Source organism: Mobula birostris, chromosome 10, assembly GCF_030028105.1.
Source record: "Mobula birostris isolate sMobBir1 chromosome 10, sMobBir1.hap1, whole genome shotgun sequence".
In the NCBI taxonomy this organism is placed as follows: Eukaryota; Metazoa; Chordata; class Chondrichthyes; order Myliobatiformes; family Myliobatidae; genus Mobula; species Mobula birostris.
In genome coordinates this window covers 75957120-75970637 of record NC_092379.1, presented here as the reverse complement: position 1 = coordinate 75970637, position 13518 = coordinate 75957120, and the positions used below count along the sequence as shown (strand labels likewise).

The 13518-nt window shown below is 47.9% G+C and overlaps 2 protein-coding genes across 2 annotated transcripts in view; one reads left to right on the top strand and one right to left on the bottom strand.

Moving 5' to 3' along the window:
* The window catches only part of LOC140204123 (fatty-acid amide hydrolase 2-like), a 77118-nt gene extending 72040 nt beyond the window's left edge, over positions 1 to 5078 (bottom strand). The window contains exon 1 of the mRNA XM_072270494.1: positions 4827 to 5078. Coding sequence (XP_072126595.1) covers positions 4827 to 5015 — 189 coding nt within the window. The 5' untranslated portion in view covers positions 5016 to 5078. The remainder of the gene's footprint in view (positions 1 to 4826) is intronic.
* The window catches only part of LOC140204122 (fatty-acid amide hydrolase 2-like), a 38213-nt gene continuing 29728 nt past the window's right edge, over positions 5034 to 13518 (top strand). The window contains exon 1 of the mRNA XM_072270493.1: positions 5034 to 6089. The gene's annotated coding sequence lies outside the window, so the exon portion shown is untranslated. The remainder of the gene's footprint in view (positions 6090 to 13518) is intronic.

The following is a 13518-nucleotide window of genomic DNA, read 5'->3' as shown; positions in this document are numbered from 1 at the left end:
AGTCAGGCCATTCTGCCGTTGCCCTGCGGGGGTATCTGTCTTGTCTTGTCCTCACCTTCATGGGGTAAGTCAGGCTGTTCTGCCGTTACCCTGTGGTTGGATCTGTCCCACCTTGGTGTGGAGATAAAGTTGAGTCCCGGCTTGTCAAAGGATAAGTCCCGGCTCTATGTTGATGTACAGTTCCCAGTCTGTCTCCGAGCTCCAGCCTCTGAGTTATCAGCCTCCGCATTCCAAGATCCCAGCTTCCAGCCTCAAGCCTCAAGACTTCAGCCTGCAGGCCTCAAGCCTCAGGACCCCAGCCTGCAGCTTCAAGCCTCAAGACCACAGCTTGCAGCCTCAAGCCTCAAGACTTCAGCCTGCAGGCCTCAAGCCTCAGGACCCCAGCCTGCAGCTTCAAGCCTCAAGACCTCAGCCTGCAGCCTCAAGCCTCATGACCCCAGCCACATCCTGACTTGTAGCCATGCCATGTTCTTGCCTGGTTCTGGGGTCTGAGCCCGAGGTAAGAACCAGGTTCTGGATCCTTGTCCAGTCTCTGGCTCAGACTCCAAGCGCAGGCTCCTAGTTCATGGTTCCTTGTCCTGGTCCCACTTTCCCAAGTCCAGGCTCCTAGTTCACAGTTCATTGTCTGGGTTCCCTGTTTCTAGTCCATGTCCTAGCCCAGGTCCTGCATCCTAGTCCTGTCCCTAGTACTTCAGTGTCTGTGTCTTGCATTTGGGTCCGTTCGCAGCTTCCCCCATTGTGACAACAGGGGCATTGGTATCGATAAATGACCCACCCTTGCCAGCGACTGGACAGGCTACTTGTATTATAGGTGAAGGAGGGAAAACAGTGAAAGCAGAAAGAAGCGAGTCACAAATCCTTGAAATCAGCGGACTGCAGCTTCCAGTGTATTTCAGGGTCTGTCCAAGTAAGGAGGGTATTTCCCTTGGAATAGACATCCTAAGTCAGCGGTCCCCAACCACCGGGCCGCAAAGCATGTGCTACCGGGCCACGAGGAAACAATATGATTTGGCGATATGAGTCAGCTGCACCTTTCCTCATTCCCTGTCAGACGCACTTTTGAGCTTGAGCGCACGCGTGGTGATGACCCATGCGTCATCCATGTCAGCGCAGGAAGGAGATCAACTCCTCGAGTTTGCAAGTGACGGCGGGCTGAAAAGTATGTTTGACATAACATCTCTGCCGGCATTCTGGATCAAAGTCAAGGCTAAATATCCTGAGATAGCCATGAAAACACTGAAAACGTTGTTTCCATTTCCAACATATCTCTGCAAAGCAGAGTTTTCTGCAATGAATGCAACGAAAACTAAATTGCGGAATAGACTGGACATAAGGAACACCCTTCGAGTATCGCTGTCTCCCACCACCCCTCGATAGGACGGTGTTGTTGCAGGAAAACAAGCCCAGGGCTCCCACTGATTCAGCGATATTGGTGTGTTGCAATGATTTTATATGTTCATACGGGGAAAATATGTGCTGTGTGTTTAATATCCAAACGTTACTTAAAATGTTATGATGCTATTGACTGATAAGTGACTTATATAACCATATGTAGCCCCCCGGCCAGCCTCAGGGTCGCTCGGCTTGCTGTCGTCTAGGGAAACAGCCCTCGGCCCCACCAAACTGAGTAATTAGTTTGTGTGGATGTTGTGTGATGTACCCCACCCCGCCCAAATAACAGACAATACACCAGATACGATTAAATGATTTACAGTTTATAGATATTACTGGAACTATATAATTAATAGAGAATAAAATATAAAAGGAAAATAAAAGGCGCCACACTTATCAAAGTTCAAACTCTTCGTGCACGAACAGTTGGAGCTCAGGACCCTTCTTCTTCACCCTGCGACCCCTCAGAGCACCTCGACCGGCCACCTGGGACCAACAACGGTAGTTGGCCAGACGCTCCACATGAGTCCTCTCCATCTCCTCTCCTCGCTGAACGCCCTCCTGGGGGTCCGACCCCGTTAGCGGACTCACAGCACCTGGTCCATCTTCTGTCTCTCTCTCCCGCCTTCTGTCCCCAAAACCCCGCGCATACAATCTCTTACAGACACTCCACAGGCATAACAACTAACCCGATTGGTTCATTTGTCCCCTTATCAGTAGATAATCCAAAACGAACTGCCAGCGCAAGAACTTTCTCAGCGTTTAACATAACAGATAAGCATTCCCAAGTATAACGTAACAAAGAAGCCATTTTAATTAGCCTACACAGTAACATAAAAGATGAAACCCCCTTACACATATAACAATTGCAGCACAGAAACAGGCCATATCTGCCCTTCTAGTCCATGCCGAATGCTACTCTCACCTAGTCCCACCGACCTGCACTCAGCCCATAGCCCTCCATTCCTTTCCTGTCCATATACCTATCCAATTTTTCTTTAAATGATAATATCGAACCTGCCTCTACCACTTCCACTGGAAGTTCATTCAAGACTTACTTCAAGCTCCCCTGTCCTCCCCTGTTAATTGACTTATCACTATATTCATGCCAGGAAAATATGCGCTGTGTGTTTAATATTAAAATCGTTAGATAAACCAGTTTAGAAACGAAGTTGAGTGTGCTAGCCACTGATCACCTATATTCCGGTCATGATTAACACCCCCCCGACCAGAATCGCCAAAAACGATTTGTAGGGGAAAAAAAATCGGCACTCACGCATGCGCACTGGTGCCCGTGCAAGGTTTCATGGTCATTGTAGTCTTTGTCGGGGTAAACAGAATGTAATTGACTGCTACTCTTGTCCATTGGCAACCCTACCCGCCTCCCCACCCCCAGGTCAGCCGGTCCGCAAGAATATTGTCAATAATAAACCGGTCTGCATTGCAAAAAAGGTTGGAGATCCCTGTCCTAAGTGGCAGATGGAATACAGTGTCGGGAGGTGTATGCTCATGAACTTTGGTAGAAGAAATGAATGTGATGACTAATTTCTAAATGGAGAGAAAATACAAAAATCTGAGGTGCAAAGGGACTTGGGAGTCCTGTGCAGGATTCCCTACAGGTTATTTTGAAGTGAGGAAGGCTTATGCAATGCTAGCATTCACTTCAATAGGACGGGAACATAAAAGGAAGGATGTAATGTAGAGACTTTATAAAGCACTGCTGAGGCCTCACTTGGAGCATTGTGAGCAGTTTGGGGCCTTTTATCTTAGAAGAGATGAGCTGACACTAGAGAGAGTTCAATGGAGATTCACAAAAATGATTCCATCCCATTAGGAATAGGGTTCCCCTTGTCCTCACCTACCACCCCACCAGCCTCCGGGTCCAACATATAATTCTCCGTAACTTCTGCCACCTCCAACGGGATCCCACCACTGAGTACATCTTTCCCTCCCCCTCCCCCCTGCTTTCTGCAGGGATCGCTCCCTATGTGACTCCCTTGTCCATTCATCCCCCCCATCCCTTCCCACTGATCTCCCTCCCGGCACTTATCCTTGTAAGTGGAACAAGTGCTACACATGCCCTTACACTTCCTCCCTTACCACCATTCAGGACCCCAGACAGTCCTTTCAGGTGAGGCGACACTTCACCTGTGAGTCGACTAGGGTGATATACTGCGTCCGGTGCTCCCGATGTGGCCTTCTATATATTAGCGAGACCCGACGCAGACTGGGAGATCGTTTCGCTGAACACCTATGCTCTGTCCGCCAGAGAAAGCAGGATCTCCCAATGGCCACACATTTTAATTCCACGTCCCATTCCCATTCTGATATGTCTCCTTACTGTAAAGATGAAGCCACACTCAGGCTGGAGGAACAACACATTATATTCTGTCTGGGTGGCCTCCAACCTGATGGCATGAACATTGACATCTCAAACTTCCACTAATGCCCCACCTCGCCCTCGTACCCCATCTGTTATTTAATTATATACACGCATTCTTTCTCTCTCTCTCTCTCTCCTTTTTCTCCCTCTGTCCCTCTGACTATACCCCTTGCCCATCCTCTGGGTTTTCCCCCCTCCCCCTTTTCTTTCTCCCTAGGCCTCCTGTCCCATGATCCTCTCATATCTCTTTTGCATTTTGGATCCCCCCTCCACCTCCCACTTTCAAATCTCTTACTAGCTCTTCTTTCGGTTAGTTCTGATGAAGGGTCTCGGCCCGAAACATCGACCGTACCTCTTGCTATAGATGCTGCCTGGCCTACTGAGTTCACCAGCAACTTTGATGTGTGTTTCCAGAATAGAATGGCTTGTCATATAAAGAGCATTTGATGGCTCTGGGCCTGTATTCACTGGAATTCAGAAGAATGAGGAGTGACCTAACTGAAACCTAACAAATGACGAAAGGCTTTGATAGAATGGAGGTGGAGAGGAAGTTTCCTATTGTGGGAGATGCTAAGACCAGAGAACATATCAGAATAGTCCTTTTAGAACAGAGATGAGGAGGAATTTCTTCAGCTAGAGAGTGGTGAATCTGTGAAATTTGTTACCAAGGGCAGCTGTGAGCGCCAAGTCTTTATCCATATTAAAGGCAGAGGTTGATAGATTCTTGATTGGCCAGGGCATGAAGGAATACGGAGATAAGGCAGAGAATGTGGTTGAGAGGAATATTAGATCAGCCATGATGAAATGGCGGAGCAGACGATGGGCTAAATGGCCTAATTCTGCTCCTATTTCTTATGGACTTACGGTCTTAGGATATGGACATGGTTTGGCCGAAGATATCAGTTTAGTTGGTCACTTGATTACTAATTGGTTCGGCACAGCATCGTACGTCTGTTCCTGTGCTATATTATTCGGTGTTGTATATTTTATGATTTCCCCTTTCGTACATCTCTTGCCCAACATCATGGGCAATCACCACCCTTCGTCTTACCTCCCTTCGCCGAATCCTGCGCGCTGACTCCACTCCCGAGAGCAAAAGGAACGGGTGGACCGCAGGCGGGACCGCCCGGGACTTCTTGGGTCCGCCGATATTTTGGAAGAGTGAGAGCAGGGCGAGGAGGAGACTGGAAACAGCGCGCAGCAGTAGCCACGCAGAGTGCTGGAGAACTGAAAGCGACATCGCGCAGCGCACGCTGGTGTAGCCGGAGCGAAGCGGCAGACGGAGCAGAAGGGCAGGAAACGAGCTGGATGGAAGGTCCAGAGCAGAGTGACGAAGCTTGAGCTGGCGCTGGAGGTCGATACTAGTGCTAGCAGGCATAGAAGGAGAGCGATAAGCATCGGAGGGCTGGGCGAGCACAGTGGCTGTGCTCCATGACCTGTCAATGGACGGGGGTTCATGAGATGCCATGCACTGGTACGTGATGCTGACTGGACATTCCCACTGCACTCGAGTTCCTGTGCACTTGCAATACCCTGCGTGTCCTGGATCAATGAGACATTCTCATTCAATTTACTGACGAGGAAAATGTTCTTGCTGTTTTACAACATTACTTACAGGGAGCAGAGGCCGATTGTCAGCTGTGTGACAACTCCTTATGCCTCCCGCTAGAACAGGACTGGACGTCGGACCATTATCTCCCACACAGTAACTCTATTCCTTTGGAAACTCCTCACAGCCTCCAGTATCATAGTGCGCAACTATACACTGCCTACTTCAACCTCCAACACGAGCAGGGCTTTCTGCCTTGACTCCGATCTTTCTCAACTTGTGCAAAATGACCTGGGATGCCTGTCAAGAAAAGCGAATGACGGCTGTCTTGATGACGGGAATATTGTGGTTAGTGGGGTTCCACGCGGTTGTGCTTAACCCCTTGTTTATTTTATGTGCATTTACAGTTGACGACAAAAGAAATCTACGCGATTGACAGGGAGGGGGAAAGTTTTCAACCAGGGTAATATGGACGGTCAACTTCGTTGGACAACAAAGGGGCAAACGGAATCAATTCCAAAAATGTGAAATTCAAAATGCAAGACAATATGGGAGGATATTGAGAAGGACAGAGGAACAGGAAGTCCTTGGAGTACATGTTCACAGACGTACAAATATTGTAATCACCCCATTATAGGGCCTTTATATCATATATGCCTTATTAGGCAAGGCATAGAATATGGTTATACTGGAACTATATAAGACATTAGTTAGACCGCGGCCGGTGTACGTATCGTGGATGCCACTATATCACAGAGTTTAGAGGTGAGATAAAGTAAAACTTTGACAATCCAGCACGATCGCGCTGGAATTTGCGATTTTCGGGCTACTGTGTTTTTTCTATCTAATAGCTCATATTACTTTAAAGCATGTACGAGTGAATTGGGTAATTAAAGAGAGTGTGGGATGCAGGGCGCCTTTGAAAGGGAAGGGAATGTGGAATCTGAGGTCCGGTGGTGAGTTGAAATGGAGCGTTGGAACTAGGGCCCCACGAACAGAAAGAAAGGGCAGCACCTGGGGACAATAACTGGGGACCTAATGAGTGGAGATGGAATGTAAGAACATTGGTCTGGATCACCAGACGAGCAGCATGAGTATTTGGGTCCTAGTGAATTGGAAGGGAACTCAGACAACATCGTGAGCCAATGGAATTTCTGGAATGTTGGATAAATCTGAGAAAAAGTAGTTTATTTCTCTGGGCAAGGAAGTTGAGAGGGGAGTATAGTAAACGGGACACAGGAGCTGCGACCGCTGCAAATTAAAGGGATTGCGGGAACCAGAATTTTACGGTGATAAACAGAGCGCTGGAACTTTGGCCCCCGTGTGTTATTGGGAGGACTCAGTGTAGCGAATCGAAGTGCAGCGACAGGGGCTCCCGGAGTTTTAAAGGGACAGATGGCAAAGACGCCCAGTGAGCCAGACGATGAACGAACATGATTTCAGAAAATTTAGATAACCGATTATCAGAACGTTACAGTAATTCATAATTTCTAAACTCCAACGCCCTAGCAATACCGACTAATCTAACATTTTCGTTTGCCACCAACACGCTAACGTTTTTTCACTTAGAATTAGTGCAAAGAATAAGATGAGTCAGATACGCACCACGTGACTGAAAGAAGAGTGAAAATCAACAGTATAACTGATGAAACTCTGAATGATTATGCACTAAAAAAACTACTTCAGATTTCCAGTCTGAATTTATTCAGAAAACCTGTTGAGTCTTTCCAGCACTTTCTGTTATTTTCAGCTTCTCTACATTCATTTACAAATTCTAGACTTTTCTTTTGGTCTATCCTGTGAGACTTTATCTCCACACCGAGGTGGGACAGATCCAACCATAGGGCAATGGCAGAATGGCCTGACTTACCCCACGGAGGTGAGGACAAGAAGAGACAAACACCGAAGAACGAAGACAGTTCCATCTCTGCATCGGGGTAGCTCTGAGTCGCAGTTACAGACAGCAACCTTGGCTGGCTACATAGAACATAGGATAGTACAGCACAGTAGAGGCCCTTTGGCCCACAATGTTGTGCCGACCCTCAAACCCTGCCTCCCATATAAGCCCCACCTTAGATTCCTCCATATACCTGTCTAGTAGTCTCTTAAACTTCACTAGTGTATCTGCCTCCACCACTGACTCAGGCAGTACATTCCACGCACCAACCACTCTCTGAGTGAAAAACCTTCCTCTAATATCCCCCTTGAACTTCCCACCCCTTACCTTAAAGCCATGTCCTCTTGTATTGAGCAGTGGTGCCCTAGGGAAGAGGTGCTGGCTATCCACTCTATCTATTCCTCTTATTATCTTGTACATCTCTATCATGTCTCCTCTCATCCTCCTTCTCTCCAAAGAGTAAAGCCCTAGCTCCCTTAATCTCTGATCATAATGCATACTTTCTAAACCAGGCAACATCCTGGTAAATCTCCTCTGTACCCTTTCCAATGCTTCCTCATCCTTCCTATAGTGAGGTGACCAGAACGGGACACAATACTCCAAGTGTGGCCTAACCAGAGTTTTATAGAGCTGCATCATTACATCGCGACTCCTAAACTCTATCCCTCGACTTATGAAGGCTAACACCCCATAAGCTTTCTTAACTACCCTATCCAACTGTGAGGCAACTTTCAGGGATCTGTGGACATGTACCCCAAGATCCCTCTGCTCCTCCACACTACCAAGTATCCTGCCATTTACTTTGTAATCTGCCTTGGAGTTTGTCCTTCCAAAGTGTACCACCTCACACTTCTCTGTGTTGAACTCCATCTGCCACTTCTCAGCCCACTTCTGCATACTAACAATGTCTCTCTGCAATCTTTGACAATCCTCTACACTATCTACAACACCACCAACCTTTGTGTCATCTGCAAACTTGCCAACCCACCCTTCTACCCCTACATCCAGGTCGTTAATAAAAATCATGAAAAGTAGAGGTCCCAGAACAGATCCTTGTGGGACATGACTAGTCACAATCCTCCAATCTGAATGTACTCCCTCCACCACCACCTTCTTCCTTCTGCAGGCAAGCCAATTCTGAATCCACCTGGCCAAACTTCCCTGGGTCCCATGCCTTCTAACTTTCTGAATAAGCCTACCATGTGGAACCTTGTCAAATGCCTTACTAAAATCCATATAGATCACATCCACTGCACTATCCTCATCTATATGCCTGGTCACCTCCTCAAAGAACTCTATCAGGCTTGTTAGACACAATTTGCCCTTCACAAAGCCATGCTGACTGTTCCTGATCAGACCATGATTCTCTAAATGCCTATAGATCCTATCTATAAGAATCTTTTCCAACAGCTTTCCCACCACAGAAGTAAGGCTCACTGGTCTATAATTACCCAGACTATCCCTACTACCTTTTTTGAACAAGGGAACAACATTCGCCTCCCTCCAATCCTCCGGTACTATTCCCGTGGACAACGAGGACATAAAGATCCTAGCCAAAGGCTCAGCAATCTCTTCTCTCACCTCGTGGAACAGTCTGGGGAATATTCCGTCAGGCCCCGGGGACTTATCTGTCCTAATGTACTTTAACAACTCCAACACCTCCTCTCCCTTAATATCAGCATGCTCCAGAACATCAACCTCACTCATATTGTCCACGCCATCATCAAGTTCCCTCACATTGGTGAATACCGAAGAGAAATATTCATTGAAGACCTCGCTCACTTCCACAGCCTCCAGGCACATCTTCCCACCTTTATCTCTAATCGGTCCTACCTTCACTCCTGTCATCCCTTTTTTCTTCACATAATTGAAGAATGCCTTGGGGTTTTCCTTTACCCTATTCGCCAAGGCCTTCTCATGTCCCCTTCTTGCTCTTCTCAGCCCCTTCTTAAGCTCCTTTCTTGCTTCCCTATATTCCTCAATAGACCCAGCTGATCCTTGCTTCCTAAACCTCATGTATGCTGCCTTCTTCCTCCTGACTAGATTTTCCACCTCACTTGTCACCCACGGTTCCTTCACCCTACCATTCTTTATCTTCCTCACCGGGACAAATTTATCCCTTACATCCCACAAGAGATCTCTAAACATCGACCACATGTCCATAGTACATTTCCCTGCAAAATCATCATCCCAATTCACACCCGCAAGTTCTAGCCTTATAGCCTCATAATTTGCCTTTCCCCAATTAAAAATGTTCCTGTCCTCTTTGATTCTATCCTTTTCCATGATAATTATAAAGGCCAGGGAGCGGTGGTCACTGTCCCCCAGATGTTCACCCACTGAGAGATCTGTGACCTGACCCGGTTCATTAACTAGTACTAGATCTAGTACAGCATTCCCCCTGGTCGGCCTGTCCACATACTGTGACAGGAATCCATCCTGGACACACTTAACAAACTCTGCCCCATCTAAACCCTTGGAACTAATCAGGTGCCAATCAATATTAGGGAAGTTAAAGTCACCCATGATAACAACCCTGTTATTTTTGCACCTTTCCAAAATCTGCCTCCCAATCTGCTCCTCTGTATCTCTGCTGCTACCAGGGGGCCTATAGAATACCCCCAGTAGAGTAACTGCTCCCTTCCTGTTCCTGGCTTCCACCCATATTGACTCAAAAGAGGATCCTGCTACATTACCCACCCTTTCTGTAGCTGTAATAGTATCCCTGACCAGTAATGCCACTCCTCCCCTTTTTCCGCCCTCTCTATCCCTTTTAAAGCACTGAAATCCAGGAATATTGAGAATCCATTCCTGCCCTGGTGCCAGCCAAGTCTCTGTAATGGCCAGTACATCATAATTCCATGTATGTATCCAAGCTCTCAGTTCATCACCTTTGTTCCTGATGCTTCTTGCATTGAGGTACAAATATTTCAGCCCTTCTACCTTACTGTATTGACACCGTTTATTCTGCTTCTCTTTCCTCAAAGCCTCTCTATATGTTAGATCTGGCTTTACTCCAAGCACTTCTTTCACTGCTCTATCGCTCTGGGTCCCATCCCCCTTGCAAATTAGTTTAAACCCTCCCAAACCATGCTAGCAAACCTACCTGCAAGGATATTGCTCCCCCTCGAGTTCAGGTGCAACCCATCCAATCTGTACAGGTCCCACCTTCCCCAGAAGAGATCCCAATGATCTAAAAATCTAAAACCCTGCTCCCTGCACCAACTCCTCAGCCACACATTCAACTGCCATCTCCTCCAATTTTTTCCATCTCTGTCACGTAGCACTGGCAGCAATCCTGAGAACGTCACTCTTGAGGTCATGTTCTTCAGCCTTCTGCCTAATTCCCGAAACTCACACTTCAGGACCTCATCTCTCTTCCTGCCTATGTCGTTGGTCCCAACGTGTATCACGACTTCTGGTTGCTTTCCCTCTCGTACCAGGATGTCGTGCACCCGGTCAGAGACATCCCGGACCCTGGCACCCGGGAGGTAACAAACCATGCGGGTGTCCTTCTCACGTCCACAAAATCTCTTGTCTGCTCCCCTGACAATAGAGTCTCCAATGACGACAGCTCCTCTCGTCTCCGTCCCACCCTTCTGCACCACAGGGTCAGACTCAGTGCCGGAGGCCCTGCCACCGTGGCTCACACCTGGTCGGTCATCCCCGCCAACAGTATCCAGGACAGTAAACTTATTATTCAGGGGAATGGCTACAGGGGTGCTCTGCATACCTGTCTGCTCACCTTCGCTTTCCCCCCTCTGACTGTCACCCAACGACCTGCTTCCAACAGCCTAGGTGTGACTACCTCCCTGTAGCTCTCATCTATGACTGCCTCATTCTCCGGAGACAACCGTATCCCTACCTAGCTCGGAGTGGCTAACGGCCACTCAGCTGGCCCGGGAAATGGCCGAATCCGTACCGCGAAGATGGCTCCAACTACCGACAGCAAGGCTCCATGAAGTGATGGTTCTCCAACACGGTCTAAAGATGGCAAGTGGCCGCTCTAGCCTTCCACCGGCAGGTTGCTCCCAGGAAATCTTGACAAGATGAATCAGCAGTCCACACTCGACCCCAAGGCCACTTATATTCCAAGCCGCAGGGTGGGGATCAGGTGCCTATGATTAACCCAACCAAAACGAGGGACAACTGGAAGACCCAGAGTCCTGAGTCCACGGACTGGACCGTGAACTGGAACGTGGACTTCACAGACCAGACCATGACACCTGTGTCCACTAACATTGCATTGCTGGCCCTAAAGGATGCAGTCATGTACATCTGTGGCTCACCAGCAGTTGTAGTGGAGGCCACCACCACATCTTTTTCTGGCTTAGAAGCTGTCTTCACCAGCTCTGTGATCTGATCGACAGACTGATTGGTCAGACTGGGCACTGATGGGGTGAGAGATTGCGTGTCTGCCATGACTTTCTCTTGTTTTTCTTTCCTCTTTTTTGGGCACTGCCTCCAACCAAGTCCCGATAGGCCATAGCTATGACATATCAGCTCCTTTATCCGTAGCATATGACCTCCCACATCTATTCCAGAAGTTCCTTGCTACGTGCCCTCGCTACTGGCAAACATTGCATCTACTATAGCCACTTCAGGATCTCTCTTGTACTGTCTTTCGTCTATCTCACTGACCCACAAAATCATTGCAGAGTAGGTCGACCCCACCACTATCCCTAAATCTACAACTTTCTGGTGGGCTGAGCTCAGGCTTTCCTTCATCATTTTCAGGAAGACTGGGTCATTCCCCAATGGATTATCCAACTGCGAATACCCCTCATATGTTCAATATTTACGTTCTGCATAATCCATGGCTGTTTGATCAGCACTTTGAATTACTGCTATTATCGTTCCCCAGTTACTCTCACCTCCCAGTCGCTGCCTCACTTCCCTTTCATTGCTGGCATTCCCAGTAGCTGTCCATGTCCCGCACTCTCTGAGCCATACCAACCCACATATTCCTCGTGCTCTTCACCTTTACCAACACATGAATATCTTCAGGGTGCATCGGGTGAAATTCAAACCTTTTCCTCGAAGTTGCGCCAGAATTCCGAATCCCTGCATGTGACTTCAAGTGAGGAACACTGTTAAAAGGCTCTGTTTCTTCCGGGATGTGAGGGGCCTATGAATGGTTGTAACCAGATTCAAGGGCTGGCTCAGATCAGCAGGGCTCTTGACCTGACGTTACCTGACCTCAATAGGTGTCATCCTTATAGATATATCTGGGTAAAACCTCTCCCTGAAATATCTCCACACTAATCCCCACAATACGCAAAATATAAATAATGGGTACCAGTTAAACACCACACACTTAAAACCTCAGAGTATGTACTCTGCAATTTGCAACTTTTGAGCACCTGAACTCATGCTGTCTGCTGCATTCCTTTGCATCACACTGCAAAAACCATATGCTAAAATAAATCTCCCCAAACAAGAATAATCGCTCCCAATCTGGCATCCCGAACCGCTGGTAACCACCCTTCGCAACTGGCAGCTGCGTCTCATCAAATTAACATGTAAAGTTTTGTCTCACGCGCACACCATAGTTCTATCCAGGCTCAACAAGAAGCTCAGAGACTTCGGCCTTGACCCTGCCTTGTACCATTGGTTCCTCCACTTCCAGTCAGATTGCCAGCAGGTGGTAAGAGAGGGCTCCCACACCTCCATCCCTCTGTCTCTCAATACAGGAGCCCCTCTGGGCTGCGTACTGAGTCCCCTCCTTTACTCCCTGTATACCCATGACTGTGTCACCACCCACAGCTCTAATCTGCTAATTAAATTTGTCATCGACGCTACATTGATTGGCCTAATTGCAAACAATAACGAGGTAGCCTACAGGGAAGAGGCCATCTCTCTGAAATGTGGTCTTTACACTCCAGCTGCGTGGAGAAAAAGGTATAACAGCACCTCTTTCACCTCAAACAGTTGAGGAAATTCATTATGGTTCCCCAAATCCTAAGAACTTTCTACAGGGGCACAACTGAGAGCATCCTGACTGGCTGCATCACTGCCTGGTATAGGAACTGTATCCCCTTTAATCGCAGGACTCTGCAGAAAGCGGTGGAGACAGCCCAGCACATCTGTAGTTGTGAACTTCCCATGACTCAGGACATTTTCAAGGACAGGTGTGAGAAAAGGGCCTGTAGGATCATTGGGGGCCCAGGCCATCCCAACCGCAACCCATTCCAGCTGCTACCATTCGGAAAGTGGTACTGCAGTGTAAAAGCCAGGACCAACAGGCTCCGGCACAACTTCTTCCTCCAGGCCATCAGACTGATTAACTCATGCTGA